General features: G+C 36.5%; 1 protein-coding gene across 1 annotated transcript; it reads right to left on the bottom strand.

Annotated features, from left to right (window-relative positions):
* Positions 1 to 179: 179 nt before the first annotated feature.
* LOC121415900 (trace amine-associated receptor 6-like) lies at positions 180 to 21,458 on the bottom strand. Its single transcript, XM_041609280.1, has 2 exons — positions 21,195 to 21,458; positions 180 to 1,577 (listed from the first exon to the last, which is right to left on the bottom strand). The coding sequence occupies exons 1-2, from the start codon at positions 21,366 to 21,368 to the stop codon at positions 324 to 326; spliced, it is 1,428 nt and encodes a 475-aa protein (XP_041465214.1). The 5' UTR covers positions 21,369 to 21,458; the 3' UTR covers positions 180 to 323.
* Positions 21,459 to 21,853: the final 395 nt, after the last annotated feature.

The raw sequence follows: 21,853 nt of genomic DNA, 5'->3' as shown, positions 1-21,853 counted from the left end.
GTATTGAACCTGGAAAGTATAAGCTCAGCTGCATTTGCAAAATTGTTCGGTGCGGACTTTGGATCGCGCGCCCAGCTATAATGTAAACAAACGTAGACGTAGACTCTTCACTAGTCGCTTTTTGGCTACTTTTCCGGAAAATGCCTTCGCCAGGGTGTAAAACGGAAACGCGCGTCCAGGTACGAGCAGCTGAGGACTCGAGATGGCGCTATTGGTTCGTACCTGCTTTAACACATTTGATGAAAGTCATTTATCGCCGATGTGTTTATTTGGATTGGAATATGGACGGGTTTATAATCATTCATAGAGATACTGGAATGTGGTCACGCGGACTCAGGATTAGTAGCCGGGGATTTCTCAGGTTGATCAAATATAGGAACCCTCTCCGTCTCAGACCGAGAGAACAGATCGCGGACAGCCCTACGAAATTTGGGGTACTGTAGAGTGTAGATGACAGGATTGGCGCAGCTATTAAAAAACGCCAGAACAACTAGTGCTCGATCCAATGGCCCGTATAGATAAGAAAATGGAAGGTATCCAAGGTTGAATGCCAGGTAAGCCGACTGATTAGGACCCCAACTAATGATGAAAATGACGTTGATGACGAAGATAAGTTTGATGACGCGCCCCTTAGCAATGAGATGGCGTTCGCTGGACTGAGTGGCACCGCTGCCTGGTGCCTTAAAACGTGAGGCCTGGCGATGGAGGGTCAACGCAGTGAGAGATTGCGTCACCAACATGACTCCCATGGGTAGAACCAAGACAATGACGAAGGAAGTAATACCTAGAACCTCTGCGCCATTGGCCGTAGGGAATTGAAGGATGCAGGACTGAGTATCAGGGTCGACAAAGAATACAAAGAAGGCAAAGCTGTTGAGGATGAATGCCATGATCCAAACGATGATTATTGCCAATCGTGTCCTGGTAGGACTGAAGAAAAAGCGGAACTTGAAAGGTTGCTTAATAGCGATGTAACGTTCGACTGAGATTAATGTAAGAGTAAAGATCGAGGCACTGACAGAAATCCACATGAAGCGAGCCGTGTAGATCACCTTGCAGTAGAAGCCCCCAAGCCACGTGTAGGGGATGTTGGAAACATCCGGAATAGGTATGAGGAACACCGACGTCAGGAAATCGGCTATGGCCAGGGCACCAAGAAGCGTGTCCGTGGAACGTCGGGCTTTTTGGGGTCTAAAAACAACAAGCATCACAAGAAGGTTTCCAAAGATACCAGCAATGGCGGCTATCAGCTGGATAATCTTCCACCAAGGCCAGACTATCCGATGGGCGATCCAAAGCTCTTCAGTATGGTCATCTGATCCAGAGGAAAGCGTTTCATGAGGCTCGTGGTACGTCGTATGATATTCATCGCTAGTCTGGCTGGCATAGGTATCGGTAGCAAACGACAGGTTGATTTCCGTTGCATATTCTGATGAAAGAACCTCCGATCCGTTTCCTGGGACATGGGGCAGTTCCTCAGTAAACTGAGCGCTGTTTTGTTTAAATTCGATGGCCGATATCGAGAGGAGGATGAAAAAGGTTGATCCATACATTGTCATGGCCATGATGGCTTCTATCTGAAAGAAAAAAAAATAGTAATTTAACGTTAGAACAGAGTATCATCGTGTCTAATGGCACGAAATGGGAGTATTAAAATGATTTTGTGTATCGGGTGTGTGGTGCAGGTAAATGCGTTTTTGTGAGGGTGTGGGAGATGTGTGCTCCTACGTGTGTATCGGGTGCCGTGGCCTAGTGGTATAATAAAGTCCAGGGTTCGATTCCGGGTACTGTCTTTAAGTAGGACATTTTATCGACATTGCTCTTTTTATCTTGCGTCAAATAAATGAAAATACTTTTGCACTATAATTGATACCAACGTGTGCGCATTTATTTTTTATAACGTGTGTGTGGGGGTGGATGTGTAGGGTGTTAACGGTGCAGGGCCTGTGAAGGGTAGCCTATGCGGTGACTCGGCGTAGCACTGCTGGAATGGTGTGCAGCCAAAAACTGGAGCTTGCGAGAGGGTGACAGCCTAGGCCTATAATATGTGCATGTGTGTTTAAGTTTGGAATGTCCTCTTTAAATATGAGAGTGCGACAATAGGTCATCGCCATTTCCTTTTGGATTCGTTCGCATCATGCTAATTACATCATGCTTATTACATGTGTAATGTAGACACTCTCGATTAAAGCTAAGAGCTCACAATGACAAGTGCAATCAGCAAGAGTGTGTAGAGTCCACTAACATGCAAAATGACACAATATTGATAATAGTAATAGCTAGAATCATCTAGCGCTTTTTGCCCGAGAACTCAAAGCACTTGCTATTATTACCCCGGCTTTAGCCCGAGCTACCATCACTGGCGCTCAGTGCATGCAAGGAATCAATCCTACCCGGCAGGCCTACCCATTCACCTTACCTGGATCGAGTGAAGCACAGTGTGGATACATTTGTTGCTGAATGGAAACACGCCACGCTAAGATTCGAACCCACGACCCTCTGTTTGAAAGACGAGAGTCAGAACCACAACGGGCTCACAAATTAATATTGAGTGAGAATAACAAATCGGGGTGAAATTCATTCAATATTCATGTTCTAGTGCAATAACCTGTCACTTTGCCGAAAAGATACATTTTGCGTTGCTCGAATAAAACAGCCATTTAAACCGTGATATCATTCTTAATCTCTTGGGAAAGTTGCATTATACATTATGTTAAGATTACTCTAGAATAGGCAAAATTTTCCACACACTGGATAAATAAAAATACCCAGAGAAATGCTTAATGTTGGTTGGACACATAATTACACTCATGGAGCATTTTACCCATTATCTTGAGAGTGTTCTGTCCACACAACAATTGGTTTGTAAACGGTATTGGTTTAAAACTACGCAGAATTGGATAAAGTGTTCACCAATTGTTGTGTGGACAGTATGTTGCCCAACATTTTTAAGAGTGCATCTCTCTGTTATACTGACCTACCTATATACATGTACCATGCCTGCAGAAAGATAATTTTTCACATTTATTTTACAAATTTACTAATAATTAGACAGTTACTATCAAAATATGATTATGCTGTAATCTTTAGCACAATCCTTGCTTGAGAATAGGTATTTTTATTCCACAAATGAAATAACTTGGACCCAGGTGTTGGCCATTATAATTATGGAATATGAAGTATCATAATATCATCTTCACTTTCATGTGAAATATGTTACCTCCCTGAACTAATGCAACTGACATTGCTTAACTTTTTGTGTTTCAGTCAAGAGGGTCCTAATTGTCAGATTTATAAGAATTGAAAATATATAATTCAAACAATAAAATGACATAGTGAGCGACATCATCAACTCTCTCATTTGCAAATCACGAAGTTGCGCTTATATTACACGTTTTACTTCAGCAAGAGTTTTATCCACACTGTGCAGCACTCGACCCAGGCGAGATGAATGGGTAGCCAGCAGGATTAATTCCTGATCGCACGAGCACTGAAAGGCAGCTCGAGCTAAAGCCGGGGTAATAATGATAATAATAACAATGCGCCTCTGAATAGATTGTTTCTAGATAGCTGGCGCTATACAAATGCCTTTATTATTACTGTTTTTTTTTTTTAGATATGCGAAACTTTAAAATATTCTTACTTTCTTACTTTGGACCGATACATGAAAGTTGTCAGCATGAAAAGTTGTTATTTCTCTGGCAGTTACCATAGCAACAGTCAGAGACCAGTGTCTCTCAGCCAATGAAAACCACGGATTTCACTAAAATAGTCAGCGCTGACAATTTAGTCAGTGCTGACAGTTTTCATGAAACGCCCACCAGATTTTTATTCAATTTTCAGCGTTTTTCCTTGATTTTGTCTATAGTGATTCAAATCTATTTATGTGGTGAACTTGAACTTTAAAAGGGGATTTAATGACATTGGACTGATTCTTTTTATATATATTAAGCAAAATCTTTAAGCAATTAGTTTCCGTTTCTTTGCTCTCACTTCAAAAGGGGGTTTCAACCCTGCATTATGGATCAAACATTATTCTGCCCATACTGTATTTTATGCGAGTGTGAGAGAAACGGAGAATTCATTTCATTATGTGTATTTTTTTTCTTCAAATGCAACAAATGAAATGGTTTATTATTGCTTACTGGTATCCATGGCAACAAAGCCACTTATCCCATTGCTTTAATCGATATCAATTGATAAGCAACTGATGATAAGAAGTTAATGGAAAACCGAATAGATTTCAGCACAAACTTGGAAAAGCTAGTTTTGATTTTTTTTCTTTTCTTTAAAACCCGGGTATGATTCTGGCGATAAAGCATGCCTTTTCAGTAAAATTTTCTATGCATCCTTTACTGCAAATCAATTCAGAAAGGCGTGGAATGACGATACTGAATTCCGTTTCCAAGTGGTAAAAGCATCTTGTTCATCTTTCAGAACAAAAAATGTCTAATCGATGGTAGGCCATTTTCTGACTCAGATCTTCATGCAATATAAATATAACGATAAAATAAATGATGGCATGGGTACTCCGATTTTGCGAGCCAAAGTTTATAGAATAGGAGCAAGTAAAAAATGTCTAGCAAAATCATTGCTTATACACACTAAGAAATAGAGGTTCAAAATTTGAAGCATAGGGGTTTGTACCATAGCAGCATCCCAAGGGGTGCTGATGAGTGCAATATGCTCATTTGTGCACCTACAAGGGTGCAATTACCTATATTAAACAGAAAAGAACCATAGAGTCAAATATTATGCAGATAAAAAGGTTCAAATTTGCATCTTTTAGGGTGCAAACGAGCTTCTTTTTTTTGGGGGGGGGTGATCGATCTTTCCCATTATAAAAAGTAAAGAAATATACTGGTTAAAGATATGAATACACTGTAAAAAAAAAAAAGAAGTACTAATTTAGTTCAATTTTAAACTAGAAAATCAGCACTCGTAATGCAATAACTATACAAGCACTGTAAGTGCTAAATTAGCACTTCATTTCTACGGTGTATATAATTATGTCTACAAATGAAAAAATTGGTCCACTTCTAGACACATTAACACCATATATGTGTACTTTCACCTTGGGTGAAGACATGCAGATATAGGGGCTATACCGACGCACGAAGGAATCATGAACAGAATAAATGTATTGTCAAATGCTCGTCATAACATACTACTACAGAACAAATCTTCGTCAAACACTGGTGAATCATCACAGTAGTTTGGTCTTTCTGGGAAAAAGTCATTTGCAATTTTTCGTCAACTCTGAAACTAGGTTCACCAATTTTCGACAAAGGCTTCTTAGTGATTCTTTGTCACATCTGTACGTCCCTGAGCGAAAGATCTCTATAGGCGAATATATCTACGGACAGTTACGGATATCTACATGATGTATGGACAGTTACGGATATCTACAAGATCTACGGACAGTTACGGATATCTACAAGATCTACGGACAGTTACGGATATCTACAAGATCTACGGACAGTTACGGATATCTACAAGATCTACGGACAGTTACGGATATCTACAAGATCTACGGACAGTTACGGATATCTACAAGATCTACGGACAGTTACGGATATCTACAAGATCTACGGACAGTTACGGATATCTACAAGATCTACGGACAGTTACGGATATCTACATGATCTATGAACAGTTACGGATATCTACAAGATCTACAGTTACGGATAGTTACGGATTTTTACTGATGAACACGAAGTGGATGAAAAATACTTTTTTTATATTCATTTCATACTGATAACATTAAACTGGAAGACTGCATACAATAAAAAAACTTATGACAAAAAAATAAAAATAAAACTTTAACAATAATTTGATATTTTTTTGTAATGTGAACATGTGATGAATCTTTTACAGCAATGAAATCATTCTGACATTAATATTTCCATAATTTAAAGTATTTCCATACTTAATTAGCTAGATTTAAAAAATGTATGATAAAGTTAGTTTCATTCATATTTCTTCCTATTTGATTACGAAGTAAATTGATCTAATTCATTGTATTCATCAATAATGCCTTATGTAAAAAATGTGATGGCAATGAAATTCTCATAAATTGTCCAGAGTCCCAAATATTAAAATAATATAAATACAGCTACCATTATTGCTATGAAACAACACAAAATGTCGGTGGGCGAAGGTAGGTGTTATATTAATTTTGTAAAGGAGAAGATCTTCAAAATGCATTTAAAGTTTCTGAAATAATGCATCTTGCTATATCAATAAGGTGTAATATATATTACATATTTTCAATTTGTAACTTTAAATCATATATATATATATATATATATATATATATAGACATGTTCCTTATTTGCAATTAACACCAAATTTTATATGTCAAACGATCAGATTTACGCAATTTTGTAACTAATTACAGTACTTAAAATTATATGCAACAATTAACAGAAGACCTTTGTACTTACGGGACATTTGGCAATATATCGCTCACAATGAAAAGTGCAATAGAAGGTAAAATCATTTTTTGGATATTTTTATGAAACGTGATCTTTCAAATTTGTAAAAAAAAAGGCTGTTGAATTAGTTACTTAAATTTAAAATGTAGCGCCTGTTTATTGTGCGTCCGTTTTGGCATTTCCGTTTCCTAACGCTGCTAAGAGTTCGAATATGTACAAAGAGTAAATTATGAAGGTGAAGAATGTTTTGTGCTGCTAACAAATAAATTCAATACCAATGAATAGAATAAATATTTCTATGAGATCGTCAAAAAAAAGATTGTTGTGAACTGTAACAAGTATTTATGATTAAATTTACCCCGTGAACAAGCAATAAAAAAGACTGACCATGACGATAGAAGGGAAGAAGCGGGTGTGAGGCGGGACGGGTACTTCCGCCTCCCAGGGGCAGTTCTAGCTTTTTTCTAAGGAGGGGGCCTCTCCGAAAAATTTGACAAGCAAAAAAGAAAAAAAAAGGTTTCACTTCCAGATGAACAAAATTAATGAAGGTCATTTGGTACCGAGAAATTTGACATGCAAAGAAAAAAAGTTCACTATAAAATGAATGTCATTTGGGGTTGGATACAAAACGTAAGTCATTAGTTTTCTTTTTTTTTTTTACTTGGCAGACCCAAGAGGGGAGTTTAAACTCTCTACACCCCACCCCCTCGTAGATCTGCCACTGTCTCCTGTGTGTCAAAAGTCCGATTACCGCGGCAGTAAGGAGCAAAAGACGAAGCAGGGGACCATGAAGGAGAATTAACAAAAGATCTGTACAATGATGAACCAAGTCGTCTGTGAGAGTTCTTCAACGGATAGTTTCATTGACAACAAAAAATGAGAAGGATTGTTTTAGTATGAGAAAATATCTTGGGAAAAAGACGGAAATGTATTAGACAAACCCCACTTATGTCATCATAACTAATTCTTTATAAATTGCATATCAAAGACTGGTTTCTAAGTGGTTTGTGAATCTTAACAAGACAATTTTCTTTATCAGACATCATCAATTAGAGTCATCCGTTGTCCTTAGGGAGCCTCTAATCAATGTATCTATTATCATAGACAAAAGAAACGTAGCACAGCAAAACGGTATTGGCGGTGAAATTTGATGATCATCCGGGGCCCCCTCCGATGATAATTGATTCCCGAATGAAAGTGTGTATTGTGTAGGTTTTAACCGCAAATCATTATAGATTCACTCCCATATGATTCAATCCATTCATCTTTTCCCGACATTGTCTTATTAATATTTGAGTTGTAATCACCAAAGGCCTAATTAATTTCTAATTAAGACCCTTTTACTTGTGAATAGATAGACTGCTTAATTGTCACTAACCTCAGTTCGTTCTCCACCAGAGCTTTACGCTCCTAAAGATGTTTATTTATCTATTAAAATATAGTTATCCTGCTATACTACACGAGATCAGCATAAAGCTGTTTTATTTTTCAATGACCTGATGAAAACAGAATAAAAAATAACAGCAAAAATCATATCATACACCAAAATGAAATCAAAATATGAGTAAAAAAATATCTACGCAATGCTTGGTAATATAAACAAATATTTTTACATATCAAAATGATAACATGAATATAATTGAAATGTTTAAGTTATCAGAACGGAACAGATATAAAATAAAAGTTTCAATAAAACGTATTTGGAGAGATAATTGTTTTTTAGTCATAAAACGTCTAATGCTAGGGGTGTAGCCATTCTCTTTGCGGAGGGTGTTATTTTTAATATAAATCAAATCAAAAGGTCAACCGAAGGGAATTTTGTTGCTTTAGATCTCCAGAAATATGATTATAGTATAACATTGATATCTCTATATGGCCCTAACCAAGACAATGTTAACTTTTATTCAGATGTTGAAAATGTTGCATTAGAATTTGAAAACCCTTTAACAATTTGTTGTGGTGATTGGAATTTGGTCCAAAATTTTGATAAAGACACATTTAATTATGTTCGTTTGAATAATCCAAACGCAAAGAAAAGAGTTGATGAAATGAAAACTAACTTAAGTTTGGTGGATCCATGGAGAGAATTACATGAACATGAAAAGATATTTACATGGCGCTAACGCACTCCATTTAAGGCAGCCAGATTGGATTATTTTCTTGTATCTCATGAATTAATGTCTCTTGTCAACAGAATAGAAATTCTACCGGGATATAGAACTGATCATTCGTTGGTGAAGTTATCATTGAATCTAAATCATTGTAAGACAGGACCGAGTTACTGGAAATTTAACAATTCATTGTTAAAAGATGATATTTATATAGAACTGATTAAAGGTGTTATTCAACAAACAATTGATACCTGCTCAACCCGACCGGTAAGATTCGGTGGAAATGTAGTCGATGGTCAAAATCCTTTGTATGAGTTTAATGTAAGTGATCAGCTGTTTTTTTATACGCTGTTAACAGTTGTTAGAGGTGAAACAATTTCATATGCTGCTGCAAAAAGAAAAAACCGTTAATCTAGAAAATGATTTAGAGAAAGAAATTGTAAATTTAGAAAAGAATTTGATACCAATTTCATGTAAGATCACGCAATCTGGTAAGATTACAGGTGTTCTCGAGACTCTGCTGCAGGAACTTTTTTTAGTTTAAGGATAAATTTTCTAACAGTGCATAACTATTTCACCGGAATAATGCAAATCTTTAAAATTCAATAACTTCGCTATTTGTAATCCGATTTTGATCAAATTTTCAACATATTGCTCTGTGAATTTTTCTCTATTCATTAAGATATAAATATCTTCGACCCGGAGCATCCCTTTAAGGTGGAACAACATTAGGTATATTGTAATTACGTGCTCTAATATCATGTCTTTTGCAAACCATTTCAATATTTTTACATAAGCAAGATGGGGCCAGTCTGTAAATACATTTATACATCAAGTTGTCTATATAAAAAAAAGTCCCTTCTTTGTTCATTAAATGTCCATTAACAATAACTTATAAACTTGAATTTTCCAGTAAATATCGGGCGGCTCGTTTCTGAATTCTGTAAAGTTTTGAGAGTGCCTTTGAACCAATTTTATTTCCCCAGACTGGTATTGCATAGTCGAAACAAGGTTGTAAATTGAATCTGTATCATATATTCAATAGGGTTTTAATAAGTATTTTACAAGCTAAACTTTTGGACAATTGAGCAATGTGTGAATTCGATTTCATATTTTCGTCTATTTCGACTCCAAGATATCTAACTGTTTGGACTTATTGGCCTGTGTTCTGAAGTCAGGTTTAACTTAAACTCAGGTTTAAAGTTGTAGTTTAAGTATGGGAAGCCAAAAGTATCAATTTTTTATTAAGTTGTATGTTTCTTGTGTTTACTGTGCTCCTTCCTGATTCATCGATGGTGAAGACAATCATCTATTCATACTTCCTAGACAAATATGAATGATTTGAGAGCCAAGTGAGCTGAAGTATGATATCTCTACAGTTAGTGATTTTTGTAGCAATTGGCTCTCCATACTTAAACCACAACTTATAACCTGAGTTTAAGTTAAGCCTGCTATCAGAATACGGGCCATTGTGTCTGGCTTTTCATCAATCAATAAAGTGAAGCCTATCGGTGGATCTATTTTTGAGCACCATGACTTTCGTCCTTATATCAATATTGATTGTAAGATGATTAGTGTCATACCACTTATTAATTTTATCTGAACATCTGAAAAAGGGTTGTCTTGCATATCAAAATTTATTGTTGTTGTATTTGGACCAATGTTATTTATAACAACATCATCCGCAAATATGTTACATGTGCCACTTACACTTTCAGAGATATAATTAAATAATTAGAAGCAAATATCAGACCCAGAACACTTTTCTGTGGGTAACATTTTGGTAGGATGATAATAAACTGTGGCAATATACAGTTTGTTTCTGTTGCGAAGGTAACATTTAAACTATTCCAAATGGATATAATGAATTCCATATTTCTCAATTTTGAAATGAAAAAGATTGTGGTCAATTGAACCAAAACATTTTGATGTATCTAAAAACAAAACATACTCCAAGATCTTCATTTTCGTTAAATGGTTTATATGCACATCCTGGTCGGTATGCAAATGAGGAGACTGATGACGTCACCCACTCACTATTTCTTTTGTATTTTATTATGTGATACATGAAATATTCTAATTTTCTCCCCATTGTCAAGTGAAACAAAGATTAATTCCTCCCTGAACATGTGCAATTAGCATCGTTAGATATTATATGGTTCAGTCAAGTTGATCCTTATTGTCAAATCTGTAAAAAAAATGAAATATTGTATAATTCATACAATAAAAAAAAGAAATAGTGAGTGAGGGACATCATCGATTGTCTCATTTGCATGTCACTAAGTTGTGCATATCACTGTTTTGTGAAAAATAAACGAAACTATAAAATGTCATAACTTTCATAAAATGTCATTTTACATCCGATTTTGATGAAATTTTCCGCGTTATTCTAGTTTGATTTTTCCTTTAACCAGTGGTTTGGAAAAGCCGTTAGTGCATGTGTGTGTGTTTTAAGGAATCAATGCGTATCTTTCCAAGCATATATAATGTGTTGTTCAGTTTTAAGCTCGTGTTGCTTACTTCATTCGAAAGAGCAGTATGACCTTGTCATTGTGCTAATGTGTTTTAAGCATTTATTTACGACTATGGTAAGGTAACACCATAATGGTTCCTACTACATTGTTTGTATTATGAACAATAAGTCAAGTCTATCAAAAACCGCTTTTATACAGGTAAGTTTTCAGGTTGCCCTTGAAGGTGGTCGCTGAAGTCTGGGTTTTCAAACTGTGTGGGAGAGAATTCCACAGGCTATGTCCTGCATGAGCAAAGGCCCGCTCCCCGGATGATTCTTAGCAACGGGAATTTGTAAGAGATTAGATGATGAGGATCGTAAATTTCTTGAGGGTTGGCAATGATGCATCAAAGACCTATTGTAACTGGGGGAAGTTCCATTGACTGTATGAAAAATCAAAAGAAGGATTTTAAAGACTATGCGTTCCTTCAGGGGCAACCAGTGAAGAGTTTTTAATATAGGTGTGATGACATGGGTTTTAATAAAGTGCATCATTTTTTGTACTTCTTGAATTTGTAATAGAAATGTCAATTTTTTTAGATATGTTTTTGTCATCTTTCACACAATTTTCCTGAATTAAAGGCACTGCTAACCTAAAAAAGCAAACTAATATCAATATGAATGATTTTGAAGTATACTGTAAAATTGGATGAAATTTACATGGACTTTGACTGAGTAATAGAGGTTTAAACTCAACGTTATGAGCCCATGAGGTCGAAAATGCAAAATTATTCTCATTGAGTAATATATATATATAAAACACACGTATATGTTTGTGAGGGTGATGGTGTGTATGTGTGTGTGTGTGTTTATGTTTGAGTTTAACTCTGTAGAACATAAAACCGGAAAACTCAATTGTGTCCCCCTACCTTTAGGGAGAGATTTCCGCCCATGCCAGAAATGGAAAAAGATTGAGGAATTTGAAATAATCTCTCTTTAGAAAAGTGCATTCATTGAGTGGTATAAAAATGTTAATTTTAGAATAAAATGCCTCCCTAGGTCAGATCAGATTGATGGCAAAAAATATTCAGCCACATTCATTATCTTAATCTCTGATATTTCGATTTTTTTTCTGAAGCCTAAACCTGCCCTAGATTCTGCTTAGATTTTAAAAATTGATTACAAAGAAAAAAGAGCTCATAATGGGAAAGGGGTGAAACAATTAGGGGGGTCCTTTCCCATGCACGCATGCAAGCACAGAAACATGTGATTTATTTTGAAAAAAAAAGAGAAAATATGTGTAATATTAAGCGCTTCCTTTTGTATGATTAAGAAACTTGAGTAATATTGAAAAATTCAAATGGCGCAAAAACAAGTTGGGGATAAATGTGCAGCGATATTGAACAAAGTGTCATCGTATATACTTTTGCGTATAGCACGGCACGAATTTCATGCCTGCCCCTAAAGCAGATACTTGCAAAAAAATGCTGGCTGAAAAGAAAGAAATAGCATATGGGGACTCGGGAAATGGTGGAGGTGTTTACCCACTCTGACCAGAAGAGCGATAATTTTTGTGTTAATGCAATTAAGAAAAACGATACTTTACACCAATGCATCTTTTCTGACATGAGCTGAACGAGTCACATAGTCGGGAGGTAGAAAATGGAGTAGCAAAATGATGTGGGGAAACAAAGGGGAAACGCAATTTCGATATTTTTATTTGCTTCGCGCGGAAGCAAAATTTAGTTTGAAGAGAGAGAGAAGAACGTTTTGTTTAGGTTTCTATTTTTTCACCACAAAATAAGAAGGAAAAACAATAAATCTATGCCTTTTTTCTCTTTTCTCCCAACCCCCATTACACCAACGCTACTTCCATGCAGTTCTCGCTACGTCAAAGAAAAATTGCCATGACGCAGTGGGAACTGCTGCAGCGTACTGAGAGCGTAGAGAGAACTGTTATTGACGTGGCAAAGTCTGCATGATCTCCGAAAACAAATTTTCCGCTACGTGGACTATGAACATGTCCAAAGTCCGCGTAGCGGAAGCGCCGTCTAAACCGAGCGTAGTAATGACGCAGTAAAGACCTACCAACAGCTTCATAGACGTAGCGGACACCGAAAGAACGTGGCAACAACTCTGTCCATGTCTACTGTACTCAGCGGCGTACCGTGGGTCATGGCATTGGGGGGCACCAGCAAAAAAAAAAATCGGGTCACTTAGGGAGCGCGCGAAGCGCGCTCAGATATCAGGTATACTGACCTAAAAGAGATGTTTTAAGGACATGCAGTGCCATCAAACGGATATGTATCTCGCTGATTAAATAATGCGAGCGCAAATTGTTTTGTAATCATGATACTTAACTGTCTCGCTAAACAAACAATGCGAGAGCGAAGCGCGAGCTAAAATTTTTGTATATACTGACCCTAAACAAGGAAATTTTAAGGATTATATTTTAGAATCCATTAAGAGTATAAATATCTCACCATAGTCATCTAATGCTATTGCCATCCTTTGCTGATTTTGTTAGAATTACATCTAAACACAGTCATGAAGCACCTTTTGTAGTCATGTAATCATGATTATCATACGCACCTTACTAATCAAATACTGCAAGCGCAAAAGCGCGAGCTGAAAATTTAGGAAATATAGACCTGAAGAGGGGCATTCTAAAGGGTTGTTTGTAGGAATCCTCAAAGACCCTACGTATTTGATTAACCAAATGATGCGAACGCGAAGCGCGAGCTGAAATTTTTGTATATATTGTCCCCAAACATGGATATTTTAAGGACTATAGTTACGAATCCATTAAGTCAGAGTATACATAATATCACCATAGTAATCTAATGCGAGTGCCAACCGCTTGCTGATTTTGTTAGAATTACATCTAAACACATGAAGCACTTTTTGAAGTCATTGTAATCATGCATTGTATTCATGATTATTATACGCATCTCACTAATGAAATACTGCGAGCGCGAAGCGCGAGCTGAAAATCTAGGAAATTCAGACATGAAGAGGGGCATTCCAAGGCTTGTTTGTAGGAATTCACTAAGACCCCAAGTATTTCACTAACCAAATGATGCGAGCGCGAATCGCGAGCTAAATTTTTGTTATATTCAGATCAGAAAAAGTGTCATTTTAAGGACTGATTTTAGGAGTTCATGAAGAGCAGAACTCTCACCAATCCACTAATGGAAATGTTTTATATTGAGACCTTAAAATAGGGCAATAACTTCCAGTAGTCATGAAAAAGAATAATCACTACTTAAAACAATAATAACTCTAATTGCGAGGAAATATATTATTTTGTTGTATATCGATTTGAAAACGGGAGGCTTTAGTACAGCAGGTTTATATATCTCGTTGAAAAGTCTATGCGAGCACCAGGCACAATGACGACACAATTAAGCAAATAATGTTTCATAAAGTTGTGAAAAAATGCTTCTTATGTTATATAACATAATATAATATAACACTATGATAAACAACAATTCCCTCTTTTTCTCCTTTTCCCCTGTTTTTTTGGCCAGCCGATGGGGGGGGGGGGCACGTGCCCCCCCCCCCCCCGTAGTTACGCCACTGACTGTACTGCCACTACGCGGCCACCACGTAAACTCGGTTGGCTCTACGTCCAAATAGACGAAGGTACAGAAAGTCGCGCAATCTGCTGGATGTAGTCGGAACGTAGCGGGAACCGTTTCGACGCAGCATGGACCGGCTCTGCGCGCAGAATGAACTTTGTGGGCACACTACACACGCAGCATAAACGTCACACAATTTCACATCTTTTTGTTTTCAAAATTCCTATCGGGGGGGGGGTCAAATTCGATATAGTCCTATAAACATCATACTACTATACAATAAAGATCTATCAAAAACTGCATAAGCCTCTATGACCACTATAAGTACCCCTAAACCGCCATTAGAGTGGACCTGTCCTTTGAGAGGTTGAAAGTTATGCGAGAAGTGAAGAAGTTTTCATACTGAGACAAAAAAAAACAGGAAGTGGCGCAATGGGCGCGCCCCGCTAAATATCGACCGATAACAGCTTGAAAAGAATGTATAACAAGCTATCAATAAAAGTACATCATCAGGGAAAGGGCTAAATATGTGAACTTAATTAAACTTTCATATGTAATCTGTTTGGAAACTTTCACTCTTCGCGTCACTTCCTAGTGCCCCGAAGCGTGTGGGGGCGAGATCTCAAAGAATCCAGGAATTCTAGATACTTTTGCTTGATCCCTTCCCAATGGAATATTCCCTGCCATGAATTGGAATGGAAACCCGCTCTAATAATTATATATAGACCAAAGAAAATAATTTCTTTCCCCACTCCTATCTACATGTTCTATATCCTTTATGTTTTTTTTAATTTCTTGTTCACCTTGAGCATAATTATAATACCATTGTTCTCGTCAATTTTATTTATTATTTTGATTACCATTCTTAAATCAACCTGTTTGTTGAAGTTTCAATTTATCAAACTCTACCATCAATGATAGTACACGGTGCACTTAGCGCATCGAACTTTTCTTCTCTTACAATCTTTAAAATGATCAACACAGGAACAAAAAAAATCGAAACTGTGCCAAATATTTACCCTGTACTACTGGTTGACCAATGATATACCTAAGATTCATTTTGATCATTAAGACCAATGTGGTAATAATGAGAAAACATCAGTTATATTAGAGGCATAGTCGTAAGCAGCGGGGATAAGGCAGTTGCCCCAGAAATTAAAATGTCCATAAAATTCACCAAAAGTGTGCATAAACACATTTAATTCCATTTTATTTTTAGAAAATGAAAATGTAAAAGCGCCAACATGACGAGCTCGGTCGATTTGCTCCCTCTTTTGAGTTTCTTCGACATCTTTCACACATCTTACCCCCGCCAGGAAAAGAAATTTCTGCGTTCCATAATGATTATTATTATTCATACAGACAATTTTAGAGCCCGAATACAAGTGTTATTTTGTTGGTGCACTCGACCCACTTAAAAAGTTTGTTGAACTCGCCTAATATTTTTTCCGAGGTGACACAATATTGAAAATATTGGACGACTAGAAGGGGAATTCCCGAAGTGTACGCACCACTCATCGCGCGCGCATGCAGTTATCAATGGCAAATGCGCACTGTGTGTGGAACTGTGACTGCATAGTGATGAACAATTCCTATTAAATTTTTTCTACAGAGGCTGCAGTAAATCTCTAAATGCAGAGAAAACCAACAACTGTTAGGAAGTTTGGAGTTATATTTGCTTTAATTTCATTTTATCCTATAATAATTTGAATATATTTTAGAAATTGAGGCACAGGAAATACTATTTTTTTGCATGATAAATCGAGTGCGTATAGCTTTAGGACCCCTTCTACATCGGGCGGCGAAATTAAGAAGCTTTCGAAAAACACGACGGGATTTTCGTATTAGTGAGTTTTGTGATATTTTCTTCTTGGTTAATGATCTTTAGAATGTTTGCCACAAATTAGTGAAATATAATTTGTTGAAATATTAAAATTGGGACAGTTTTTATTGTTTGAAAACAAAGTGCGTAGCTTAAGGCCCCCCCATATCATACAGCAGAGTCTCAGGGCGGGAGGGTAAGTTAAAAATTATTTGCTAAAATTCTCTGTATGAATGATAATCATAATACTGGATGTCCCATTTTTCGGTCAATACAAGGAAATATAGGACTCGCTTTGCAAAATATTGGACTCGTCTTCGACTCGTCCAATATTTATGCAAAGCTCGTCCAATATTTCCTTGTATTAACCTCAAGGCCATCCAATATTATATTAATATTGGTTCACAAATAGTTCTTTCGCGCACAGTAGGACACAAAGAAAGTAACCCTGATCAGTCGTGTAACATAAGCAAAAAATTTAGAAAGGAAGGCATATATGGGACATTTAAATTCGAAGTCGCAAGAGAGCATTTGTTGTATATAGAATTTGATCTGATAATCATGTTTCTCTGCCTCCCTGGTCGTTGTAATTTTTAGGGTACAGTGCCCCCCCCCCCACACACACACACTCATATATGCCGGTGATCATGACAAATGATGGAAAACGTTAGTTCGAAATCTGTTCAGTCTTAATTGAAAACGAGCAGAAATGACATTATGTTTTCTCATTTACAGGCCTGGACTTTGTTTTGACTATTCCCCCCCCCCCAAAAAAAAAAAAATGCACACATGCAAACGTTCAACGAATATATAATTCAGATGGAACATCAATATTGAAAAAAAAATAACAATAAATACTTTGCATATTTTTCGACATGCAGGCGCGCCGAACTCTTGCAGTTTTGAGGGGCGTGCACAGATTTATGCCTGTGGGATCCAGATTTTTTCCGGGGGGGGGGGTTAAAATGTTTTCATCCACATTTTTCCCAATTGGCCGCTAAAAGCTGATGTTTTTTTGCATTTGTTGGCTTTTGGAAGCCTCAAGGGGGCATTCCAAACTTGTTATCCGAAGAAACTTGATAGTATCGTATTTTAAGGTCAAGTTTATTTCAATATTATCATGTAATTAGAATTTAGAATCCAATCTTCGGAACATGACAAAGACTGTTTCCATTGAGCCAGAAAAAGATTTGCATTTAAATGTACGAGGAATGCGTGTATGTACAGCACCCTGGTGAAGCATGAAGCAGAGGGGAAAAAGGGCGTTGGTTTATCGAAATGTTTCGGGCGAAGAAACTTCGCTGTTTACTTCAACTTAATATGATTTTGGCCCGAAATGATGATTATTTTGATCGAAACTGAACTGCGTATTGTTTCTACAAAGAATCATGCTTTGCCAGAATAATTCAACGCATCGAAAGTGAGATTTTGAGCTGCGTCTGAGAACAGTAATCCAACGGATTGCTCACAGTCTCTGCACTGAACAATGTGGACTGAGTCTGAGTGAAATGTGGACAAAGTGAACGCGGCTGTCTATCATGGTCATGACGATCAACACGCTAACATGAATAAGAGTGATGCCTGGATGGACTTAAACATGAGCTCACTCATCTGCAATTGAGGTTTGATGAACTGGATTCCGACGCCATTAACATACAACACATTAAAATTGCAGAAATTCATCTTTAGTGGGTTCCAACGCATTTTACGGTAAGTTACTCAACAATTATTATTGAGCTCATAACCACGTGTAACTAAATTGGTTATGGAATGTTTTGTGGTTACGTAACAATCATACATAACATGAAACCAATTTTGGATTCATTATCATAACAAACATGTTCGGAGTGATGCAAGTTGTAAACTGGAGGCCGGCATAAGTATTCATCGGTAATGAGATACGAAGTTGTTTTTTTTTTAATTAAAATTCCAATGTAGCACGATTTATTTGACTTAAAACCAAATGACTTCAATATTTTTCACTTGTTCACTGCTACCATCTGGCCTGTGGAGAATCTACAGGTAGGACTATGGTATGCCAATGCTGTATTGGGCACACACTTTAAAAAATCATTAAAATATTACTTTTGTGACCAAAATTACTAATTTCCATACAGTTTTAATTTATATATCATTAGTAATGTGGGAATAATTTTTGTATTCACCAGAGCGCTCAAAAACTTGAATTTTGGGCATATTTTTGTGTACGCCCTCTATTGGTGAAAGTAATACGGCAAGAAAATTTTCATTTTTTGATCTCTATTTTTAATTAAGAAAAAAATAATATAAAGAATCAAATTTAAATAAGAGCCAAGTTGTATGAATAACAGGTCTAATGGAAACTGTCAGTGTAAAAAAATAAAGCATTTGCCCCAAAGAAAAAGAGAAAATAAGCCAAACATTGCCACCCTTATTTTGCCACACATGGAGATATAACTGAGAACAAGGTTATATCATAACCTTGTTCATTGAATGAGTGATATTTTTCGCGAGTTTGACGCAGCCGAGCGAAATCACTGTAATAACAAACTCAAGGATAGTGTTATCAGTACGGTTCAGCCTAATTCATACAAATGAGACAATGTATCTCATAAGGCCTATATAAAGGCCTGGTGAGACCGTCCGAGCGTTGTTGGAGCGGCGTAGAGCGGTAGGGAAAGAGGGTCGAATTTCGCTCTCAAAATTGGGGGGGGGGGAACAATCGAAATCGAAAATTGTAAACGGTAGCGAGCGGTGATGATTTTTTTTCTCTCCGCTCCACGACCGCTCCAACAACGCTCGGTCGGTGTGACCATGCCTTCAATGATGCGAATGCGCGAAGCGCAAGCTTAACTTTTTGTACGTTTCGTGTATTCACATCTGAAAATTTAAAACTCTGATATTTTTTTTCTGTAATCATAAAAAATACGTACAATATAACAATTAATGTGAGCGCAAAGAAGGAAGTTTTAATATACAGACATAATTACATACTGACCTGAAAACGGACTTGTTATAAGGACTGTCTACAAACTAAGATTCATGAAGATGCATATCTCATTAATCTAATACTAGCGGGTTGGGTGAGTTGAGATTTGTATTTTTAAATGTTCTGCAATATTGGGGTGTTAATGAACAGGGTGCATACCCTCAAAGAAAATAAAGAAAACTGGAATCGCGAGCGGAGAATTGGTGCATAATAAATATAGAACTGGATATATTACGTCCCATATTATCCTATTGAATATTAGGATAATATTATTGATTATTAGCTCTCCCAACTTGCCCGAGTTTATGGTAGGGTCCATATGCTTTAATATATATTTTGACTTTACCATTCTCCATCCAGATAAAATAAGGTGCACTACATAACATAGAATGCGAAATCCAGTTCCAATCTACCATGAATTCTTGTGATAATATATTCAAAGGGATGGTCCGGGCTGGAGATATTTATATCTCAATAAATAGAGTATAATTCACTGAGCAGAATGCTGAAATATGATCAAAATCAGATAACAAATAACGAAGTTATTTAATTTTAATGATTTGCATTATTCGGGTGAAACGATTCTTGGCATATCTTCATGAATGTTCATTAGGTGGGCTGATGATATCATATCCCCACTTGAACGTTTGTATTTTATTGTACAGAATTAGGTTTATTCATTTTTTTTTCTACCAAGAACTAAAACAATTGGACTGACAACTGATGAGGTGCATTAGTTATTTATTGCCGCAACTTATTTTATCATAATGGAGATACATCATTTACAGATGTATGATAAAATGAATCAGTTATGATTTCAAATAACATGATCAATTCATGATGATGTGCACCTAACTGTTTTCACAAAACATTTATAAACTTTAAAAAAATCAGTAACTTCGTTATTTGTTGTTCGATTTTGATGAAATTTTCAGCATAATTTTGCTCTGTGAATTTTACTCTTTTTATTTAGATTAGATATTTCCAGCCTGGACTTTCCTTTAAGAGTGGTACATAAATATCCGTAAATGCAAAAGAGCTCATCTGGTCCGTAATCACACTCCTCCCAGAGTGAGACGAGTCGTTTTGGAGTGAAGATTTACATTTTTTGACAGTGAATTATAACTCATTCTTGAGCGAAAATGTATTAAAATACACTGTTCACTCCAAGAGAAGCTATAATGCACTCTCAAAAGATGTAAATCCCACTCCAAAATGATTGGTCGCTTGTCTCACTCTGAGAGAAATGTGATTTTGCAACTTTAAAGGAACAATATCATTAAAATGAAACCACACGTAATATTCCTCTCTTTCATTGTTTTCATTTAATTTATGCATTTATACATATTGAAATATTTAGAAAAATATACAAAACAACAATGGTAGACCAATAAAAACATGGGCGTACAGGTGAAGGGCGGGGGCTTTGCCCCCCCCCCCATTTTCATGAACAAAAATTAAAAAATCAGGAAAGCAAAGGGAAAGGAATAAGGGTGAAATATTATATTATTTTGTGAATATTTGTCAATATCTATCACAAACTTGGATTTTTGTAAAAAAAAAATGTCGAAATTTTTCTCGCTCGCAACGTCTTATCAATTTTACGCGATTCGCCCTATTGAGCCCCCTCATTTTTTCGGCTCATTACGTCACTGAATAGAAAGCTATTGAGGCTCAACATTCATACATAAGTTACATCAAGCGGCATTAAAACGGGGGTCATATTAGAGACAATATGGCCAAATGATGTGCAGACATGAACCCCTAAAACAAAATTAAATATAAATAGAACTAAAATGTGAGCTAGAAATTTGTTTTGTTACCTTACAGATGTGATGACTCGTCTTTTTGACCTGTTCAATATCTGAATGACACCCGTTAGTTAACTGGACGGAGAAAACACGAATGATATCTCCGGAGCGTTTCAGGCTCGGACAAAGATGATGGGTTTTAAATCGGATCGCATCACAAGAAAATTGATTAAGTTGAAATCGCATTCGGCTAAACTAAGATAATTTGCACATAATCATAAGAATGTTCTGCGCATGCGAAGGTAAGTGCGCATTATGCAATAATCATGAGCATTGCGCATGTCCGTTCGGGTGGGGCAGATGGAATGCCCTTTCCTCCTCAATGGGAAAATAATGACGTCGAATAGCCTTTCTGATTGGCGGATGCTTTACTAAGAAGCTATCAGATTTCGTTCAAGTAGCATAATATTGCGGGTGTATAATTTTTTAATGATTATAATCTGGTCAATAACCAGCGAGACAGAATTATAGGCATATTTTTTTTCTTTTATTCCATTTACGTCAGAGCTCTCATTTTTTTTTTTTAAAGAATCATCTTAACTTCTAACTCCACCCAACCCTCTCTCTATCACAATTCCCTTCATTCTAGCTTAACACATATAATTGCAGCAAGAAACAAAATAAAAAAATAAATGCATGGTCCACCGAACTAATATCTTAACTTTTACACT

Source organism: Lytechinus variegatus, chromosome 5, assembly GCF_018143015.1.
Source record: "Lytechinus variegatus isolate NC3 chromosome 5, Lvar_3.0, whole genome shotgun sequence".
In the NCBI taxonomy this organism is placed as follows: domain Eukaryota; kingdom Metazoa; phylum Echinodermata; class Echinoidea; order Temnopleuroida; family Toxopneustidae; genus Lytechinus; species Lytechinus variegatus.
Note: the sequence above shows the minus strand (reverse complement) of the source record. Positions and strands in the feature narration are given on the sequence as shown.

Bases quoted from the DNA above. Each gene is read 5' to 3' on its own strand.
- LOC121415900 (XM_041609280.1), bottom strand. From the start codon at position 21,368: ATGCGATTTCAACTTAATCAATTTTCTTGTGATGCGATCCGATTTAAA. The intron at 1,578-21,194 runs GTAACAAAACAA...TTTTTCTTTCAG, and splicing joins CGAGTCATCACATCTGTAAG to ATAGAAGCCATCATGGCCAT.